Here is a 7,432-nt window from a genome sequence, read left to right on the forward strand (position 1 = left end):
CGATGAAAAGACTGTGCCTGGCTCCCGTGCCACCCGAGCCCACACAAGGCTCCCAAATGGATTTTGAAAAATTGAATCCAGCCCTAAGTGTCAACCTTTCGCTGTAATTTTGTACAGCGAGTGTATTGTGTGCTCGAATGTACATCTTTCACCCTCCGCTTCCAGTGGTGCTAATGGCAGTGCAACAACGCGCGTGCTGTTCTGCGCAGTCTCCCCGAGGCGAAGGGGATTTGGATGAAATCCCTCCGCACATCCAGGCACGGAGCAGGAGTGGGCTGGGATCCGGGCCGGAGGGCGAGGGGAGCTGGGTCCTAGTCCTGGTTCCAACACCCAGTTGCTGCGCGACTTCTGGCCTGAGCGCAGATTTTGCCACCCTTAGCAGGGAGAAACAGCAGCGCGATTCTTGCGGAGCGACGCCGGTGCAGCGGCAGAGCGCCAGAGCCGGGCGCCTCTTGCCCCTAGCGAAGCTCTATTATTTATGTTTTGCTCTTACTCTGTCTGAGAGCTTGGTGCGTGTGCACGGGCAGTGGGTGGACAGTGCCTGGCTGGCCGCTCTTAGCTGTGTGCATTGCAAGCAGCAGAAGCAGGTCCTGCACTTTGCCGGCTCTCCAGGGAACTCTGTTCAAGACACATCAGCAGCGCCGGGCAGGAGGAATCCCAACGCTTCCTTCCTTCCTGTGTTTCTGCTTGAGCACAGAAAGACCTATTGGTGATGAAATACGGGTAAAAAATGCACAGTCAAAATGGCCCATTCCAGCTCTGCTCTTATAAAAAAACACAAAATAAAGAATCCACAAAGAGATGCTGGATTCATTACGAGCAAAGACCTACCGACTTCCCAAAAGCGGCAGTGAGTTTCCTCCAGCCCTTATTCTCTAAGGACAGGCGCCGAGGGTTGACATCACGCCAACACGAGGGGATGGACGTCTGGCTGCGCGTGATTCCTCGCTGCGGATTAATGAGGAGAGGCCGGCGGTGCTTGCGAACGGCAGCGTAATCTGTTCACGCGTAAAAGCCATGACTCTTTAAAGCCAGTTCTTGGGCGGTTTATTGGGGCCTGTCAGCAGACGGACCCACTTGTGGTGCTGAGCAGAGTCGCCAGTGCCGGCAACGCTTGGCCACAGCACAAGGTGCAGGGAACAACCTGCACGACTGGCACCATGGCCGGTTTCTGATGGGCCAGGACAGGCCTTTAGGATTCCCTGCATGGGTCTTTCTGAGAAAACATACCCGGGAGCGCGTGTAATGGGTGTTTCCTTGCCTGCAAGCCCGGTTTGAGCTACCAAGTAATTTGATTACAGGACAGGGGTCTGTGCCGTCTCAGTGCCTTGCTGCATGGTCTGGCGGCCTTGGCCTGGCTAGGGGAGCGGGGCAGCGACACGAGGCAGGCGCTGGGGCAGCGCAAAGGCAGCTCGCGCTGCGAGGCCCTTCCTTCGTAAAGTAGCCGCCTGGCGCATTCCTACAGGATTTAAGAAAACAACTGGCAGATGTGAGCGGTTTGGGTTTTCTCCTGCTGCGGTTTCATTTTTTTAAATATATACATACATACATACATATATATATATATATAATACAAACGTGTATATATATATATGTTTTCAGATTCCCCCCGCTAATGTGAACGGCTGCCGGGCTCCCACCTGCCACCTGCGCCCCCTCCTCCTCGCCCTGCGCGGCCCCCCCCGCCGAGGCTGCGCGGGGAGGAAACTCTATCCCGCTCTCCTGGAGGGCGCGGGATCAGGAGCGGCATCGGGAGCGGGATCAGGAGGAGGGGCGAGGCTGCGGCTCGGGTCATTGTTCCGCGGAGCCGCCGCGGAGCCGCCGCCGAGCGGGAAGTTCGCGGCGCTCCGCGGCCGCGCAGCTGCGGCAGGAGGCGGCGGGCGGCCCCGCGCGGCCCCGCGCTGCGGCGCTCCGGCCGCGCCGATGTTGTGCTTGGCCCCCGCGCAGCGGCTGCGAGCCGCCGCTCTGGGAAGCGGAGCCAATTTTCTGTCTGAGTCTCGCCGTGTTTTGACTGGAGGCAGCTCCAGTGCGGCCCGCGCGGGGCTGCTGCGAACAACTGCCTAAAGTCTCGGCTGCCCGCGCCGCTCCGGAGGAGCCAAGGAAGGAAGGAAGGAGGGAGGGAGGAAGCAGCGCGATCCCGGCGCACACACACCCGGGCTCGCACCCCCGCCGGGAGAAGATGGGCAGCGAGTGAGCGGATCGGAGCCGGTGCGTGGAGCGGAGGCGGCGGCGGGAAGCGCGGGGCGCCCCTCGGGGCGTGCGGGGGCTCGGCCGCGGCCGGGGCTTATTTTTTGCGACAAAGAGGGGGGAAAAGGAAAGCAGGGGGGGAAGTCTGTGGGCAGCGGAGCGCGGCCAGGCGGAGCGCGGCGGGGGCTCCGCGCTCGCTCACGCCGCTGCTTCGCTTGCAGGTGCCGGGCGCCCGCGATGACCCTGGTGCTGCCCATGCAGCGGCTGGGCCCCCCCAGCGCCGCCGAGGGAGCCGCCGAGGGAGCCGCCTGCCGCCCCCTCTGGGAGCCGCCCTGCTGCGGCCGCCCCGGCCCCGGCCCCGGCCCCGGCCCCGGCGCAGGTAGGTGGGCACCGCCGCGGGGGTTGGGGCCGCCGCTGCGCCTGGGGGCGCCGGGGCCGCGGCGGGAAGTGCGCGGAGCGGAGCGGCACCCGCAGCGGGCGAGGGCAGCGACAAGTATTTTGTTTGGAGAGGACCTCCGGCAAACCGCATGTCATGTGTCGTGTCTGATTTATGGCCCGCAGGAGCGCATTACCGGGGAATTTCGAGTCCCGTAACGACGTCCAAGATCACATACTTTAAAAGGAAATATGTGGAAGAAGAGGATTTTCATCCACCGCTCGGCAGCTGTGCACATAAAGTATGTTTTTTAGCAGTCATTATTTTTTATTTCGAGTTTTGGGTGCTTAGTAACACTTGGTTGACCCATTTCCAGGAGGCTGAAATGCTCCACTGAAATGAGGGGAATGATCCAGCTGTTTGCTTAGAAACGAGTAGTTCTCACCCGCTCGCATTTATTGTTCTGTTGTCATCAGATGGCTCGAGCAGCGAAGGCATTTCTTCACTTGTAACAACTGTCAGTGCAAGTAACTTGGGTGTCCCCAAGAACACAGTTTTGTCTTGAATAGCTTAGGTCATCTTTACAGAAACTGCTCTCTAGAGTTTAAATGACCAAAATGAACATGGTAAATAAAGAGGATCCCTGTTCCTCCATTCAGTCAAAACTACTTTTTTTTTTTTTTTTTTCCCCCTGGGGAAGAAAATAATAGTTGGGTTCATAAATCCCAAGTGGGTACAGGGATCCTATAGAGAATCAGAATGACTAGAAAAGCAAATTCAATCTGCTTCAGTGTTTAATCCTGTTTATTAAAAAGCTAATAACACCAAAGAACAGATTAGTAAATGATTTTTTTTTATTAAAGCTGCCAAGAGAGGAATTAGAGCAAACATTTCCCAGGCTGGTGAATCCCAAATTGCAACCTAGCTTTTTATGAGAGACTTTATGCCCTTGCCCAGTCCTGTAAGGAACTGAACACCTGGACTGCTGTTGCTCAAGGGTAGCTTGCACCTTGAGGCCTCATCCTTGCTGTGAGGGATCCTACTTGGCCCATGATGCTCCTGTGCTATCCATTTACTCATGGAGTTAGAGATGACATAATATAATGTGATTAAAGCACTGCTCATGGGAGGCAGTCGTACCACAAGAGCCCCAGAGGCAGAAACTAAAACAAAGCAAGATGCAGAGCAAGTTCCTGCGTTATCTTTGCTTGCATTGCCGTTCCCACCTGGAGAGGCAACCTTTGAGACAAGACAAAATTTCAGGGGTACCTCGTGGGGAGGTCTGGCTGCTTGGGTCCTATTTCTCCAAGAGATTTTCACTTAGAAGGAGTGAGCAATAATGACAAGCTCACTCTCCAAGGACCTCAGTGTGGTCAAAGAAGTTTTCATGTACAGATAGTTTTGGCTGGAAGTGGATAATTGACCAGAAGGTGAAAGCTGCCCCGTCATTAATTCCAGAAGGTGTTTGATCAGCTTGCAGAGCAATGAATAAATGGTACGAGGGGTGTTGAAACATGTGCTATATATACTGTGTGTGTATATACATTTATGCACACATCATTCTCTAATTTCAGCCAGATTTTTTTTTTGAAGAGGTTGTTGGATTTTTGTAGCTGTGATTATTTGTCTCCTAAAAATGAATAGTTGTTTGTCCTTTCTAGTAGCGTGAAAACCCGTTGGAGAGGTATTGGCAAGACAGACCTGTCTCAGGCATCGTTTTGTGCTGTCGTAGCAGTGTCATGTCAGACATCTCAGGTCGCTGACTTGTGCTTTTCAGCACAGCTGCGTTTCCTCCTCTGCACTACGGAGCTCTGGGGGAGGGAGGATTCCCACCAGATCTCTTTGACTTCCTTACACATTTTTAGAATCAATATATGATATAATTTTTATTTCTTGTGCATTTGTATGCCTCCTCTGCCCAAAAAGGGCAAGCTCTGTGCTCGAGTTCCTTCTCCCCTGCGGAGGGTGACGATAGGGCTCTGGACCAAGCGTTTGTAGCAGAAGGCATTTGCCAGCTTGTTCCTACTATGGCTCTCCAGGACGTACCTCCAGGAGGACCTCAAGGCTTTTATGGGTTCGCTGGCTATGACTTCAACGTAAAGGAGAGAGATTAACCTATAGGCTTAATGCAAGTTAAAGCGAGTCATTTTTACCCCCTGTATCAGAGCGGTTTCAGCTGGGGACCGCATGAAAAACACGGCCAATTTTTGTTTTTATGAGGCGTCACGTTGTTTCTGAGCCCTGCAGACAGGCCTGGGCTGCAGAAAGAGCCTGAGGGCTGGGGAAGGCTGAAGGGATGTGAAAAGCAGCTGTGCCTTAAGCTCCTCCAGCTCTCCTCGCTACAACTCGCACGCCGCAAAAATGCTGCAACCATGTGGGCAAGGGAAGCGCGGCCGAGGCGCGTGTGGGGGCCCGGGAGCCGCCTCGCTCTGTGCGTGGCTCCTCCCCGCCCACACCAGCCAAATTCCTGCTCACCGTGAAGACTCATTAATGCTGCGCACTGTAGTGCACATTGCTTCTCTCTGCTTTGATTCTCCAGGCCATGGTTGTGGGGCTGGGCCCAGGGCCTCCCAGGACAGCAACCTCTCCATGCTGCTGGTGTCCGAGAGGCGATCCCACCGGGAAGGCAGGCTCGGCAAATCCCTGCCCACTCTTCACTGCCTGACCCCATCCCCGCCAGCCTGCGGAGCCGTGTGTGGCCTGGCAGCTGCTCGCCACGTGTGGTGGCGGCGCCCTGAGCCGGGCTCTTCCCGCCACCTTCCCCACGCCATTTCAGTGCTCAGCCAACGGGGACCTCTTTGCTACCAGCAGCACCGGCCACGCTTTGGCAGCCGCGCTGTGACGGGGAGCCAGTGCCCGGGCTTGCGGCCTTGTCGAAGGCTCTGTGGGAGACAGACTTGAGGTGTATTCACATCAGAAAACCCCCAGGGATTGCTAGGGCAAAGCTGTGTGGTGGCTTTATGGTTCAGCCCGGCTTGCAAGGAAAGAGACAGATTCTTACTTCCTTGGCCTCCTCCTTGCCCGCTCATCTCAGTCTCTGTCTCTTGCCTTTTCAGACCATCTCAGTGTTTGAGGAGCGGGCCCACATCCTGTACATGTCCCTGGAGAAGCTGAAGTTCATCGACGACCCCGAGGTCTACCTGCGAAGGTCGGTGCTCATAAACAACCTCATGAAGAGGATCCACGGGGAGATTGTCATGCAGAGCAGCTGGTGCTTCTCTGCTTGCTCCTTCGGCAGCGCCTCACCGCAAGAGTGGTTCGTGCCACAGGACTGTCCCTACAAGAAGCGGCTGCGGATGGCCAAGGAGGAGTATGAGAAGCTTCACGCCTGCTGCTTCTATCAGGAGTGCGGCGGTCACTACTTAAACCTACCCTACTCTGTTAACACTAGCACAGAAAATACTTCTTCTTCCTCCTCTTCCTCCTCTTCCGCCTCCTCCTCAGCCATGTCTTTGCCAGGCTGTTCCCAGCAGGCGGATTTTGGCCTTTCCGGTGCCCTTCCGTACAGGAGTGATGACCAGGCACCTGCTGGTGAAATGTTCCTCCCTCCCGCCCGGCCTCATGGTGAACAGGAACAGGCAAAATTTAGTGACGAGAAGGGAGGCGACGAGGCCGAGCGAGACAGCAGCACCCTAAGCTGTGAAGCCTTCAGAGGCCCCCATGCCCTCGAGTGTAAAGGCAAGTTTTACGATTATTTTGAGACTGGGTGCAGTGACAAGAGCAACACCGGTGAATCTTGGAAAAAATCCGTAAGGAAAAAGGAATCGCTACCGAGCAACAAAACGTGCTGCAGCAAAGGAAGTAAAATATGAGGCGCCTTTTCCACTCTGCTGAAGCATGCGCGGCATGTCCACCTAGCTATCAAAATTTTATTTTCAATGGATTTTTTTATAGTTTTCTACAAGTGATACAATCATGCCACAAACATTACGTGTAGTTGTAAGTGACTGAGGAGCCACTTGCATAAAACCCCCCTATGATCTGCATCGTCGGGCCGTGTATAAGTACGGAGACCTCGTACAGAGTGCAATTGCATTGTGGCTCAACGCTGTAGTGTATCCAGCTATAGTGTAGCTGTTGTTACTGAAAATACCAATCAACCAGATGGGGAAAACATATCGTTTTCTATATCCCTGCCCCCAAGAAGTCTGCCGTTAATTAAGAAGATCCTCCGTTATGTTTACCAAGGAATTGGAAGCCTGGTAGACAAATTGATGCTACCAGCAAGGGTGATGCTCTTCTCCCAACGCAGGGTTTGCTATGGCAAAAGACTGGCTACACAGACCGGGAGCAAATCATCCTCATGTTTTGCACCAATGCTCCTCAATCCCTGCACCCAGCATCTCGTCCAGCTGACGAAATAGGACGTAGCATGAGGAGGTTCCTCTTTATGGGATTTTAATCAGCAGTGTGCAGCTCTAGTGCTTGCATGTTTCCACCTTGGCTGTAATAACCAACGAGGCTTGTGGTTACACAGGGCAGGTTTTTTTTGGTGCCTTACTTTTTGTCTTAATTTTTGCCAGCGTGAAAATTAAGTATAAATCAGTGATACAGCAGGGATTTAGCCTAAACACAAAAAGGAGAAGAAAAAAAAAAAAAGACAGGGTGGATCAATATTATTAGAAACCTTTAACCTTTTGAAGTACTGAGTTCAACTTCCTATTCAAACATCTCTGTTCTTCCTTTTTGATGCTCAGTTGCTTTTTGATTTGCCATCCTTAGGAAGGGATTTAGGAAACAATAGAGAGATGTCTCTTGTAAACAAGCATCCAATGCTTGAGCGTTTCTATGGCAACTGTCTGTTGCTGGGGCTCTTTTTTTCCTTCTTCTTCGTATAATGAAGTTCATGAACCAGTGGCATGTTTTATA

At 53.6% G+C, this 7,432-nt stretch overlaps 1 protein-coding gene across 1 annotated transcript; it reads left to right on the forward strand.

Annotated features, from left to right (window-relative positions):
* The first annotated feature begins 1,893 nt into the window (after nt 1-1,893).
* SERTAD4 (SERTA domain containing 4) lies at nt 1,894-6,446 on the forward strand. Its single transcript, XM_088531507.1, has 4 exons — nt 1,894-2,208; nt 2,409-2,566; nt 2,698-2,864; nt 5,620-6,446. The coding sequence occupies exons 2-4, from the start codon at nt 2,425-2,427 to the stop codon at nt 6,373-6,375; spliced, it is 1,065 nt and encodes a 354-aa protein (XP_088387633.1). The 5' UTR covers nt 1,894-2,208; nt 2,409-2,424; the 3' UTR covers nt 6,376-6,446.
* Nucleotides 6,447-7,432: the final 986 nt, after the last annotated feature.

The sequence above is a fragment of the Tinamus guttatus genome, unplaced genomic scaffold, assembly GCF_059628265.1.
Source record: "Tinamus guttatus ecotype Peru unplaced genomic scaffold, ASM5962826v1 Tinamus_guttatus_pri_ptg000033l, whole genome shotgun sequence".
In the NCBI taxonomy this organism is placed as follows: domain Eukaryota; kingdom Metazoa; phylum Chordata; class Aves; order Tinamiformes; family Tinamidae; genus Tinamus; species Tinamus guttatus.

What these genes read in the sequence shown, in the direction of transcription:
- SERTAD4 (XM_088531507.1), top strand. Translation starts at nt 2,425, where the DNA reads ATGACCCTGGTGCTGCCCATGCAGCGGCTGGGCCCCCCCAGCGCCGCC. An exon ending in CGGCCCCGGCCCCGGCGCAG is followed by an intron (nt 2,567 to 2,697) that starts GTAGGTGGGCAC and finishes TTGTTTGGAGAG; the next exon opens with GACCTCCGGCAAACCGCATG. An exon ending in TCGGCAGCTGTGCACATAAA is followed by an intron (nt 2,865 to 5,619) that starts GTATGTTTTTTA and finishes TTGCCTTTTCAG; the next exon opens with ACCATCTCAGTGTTTGAGGA.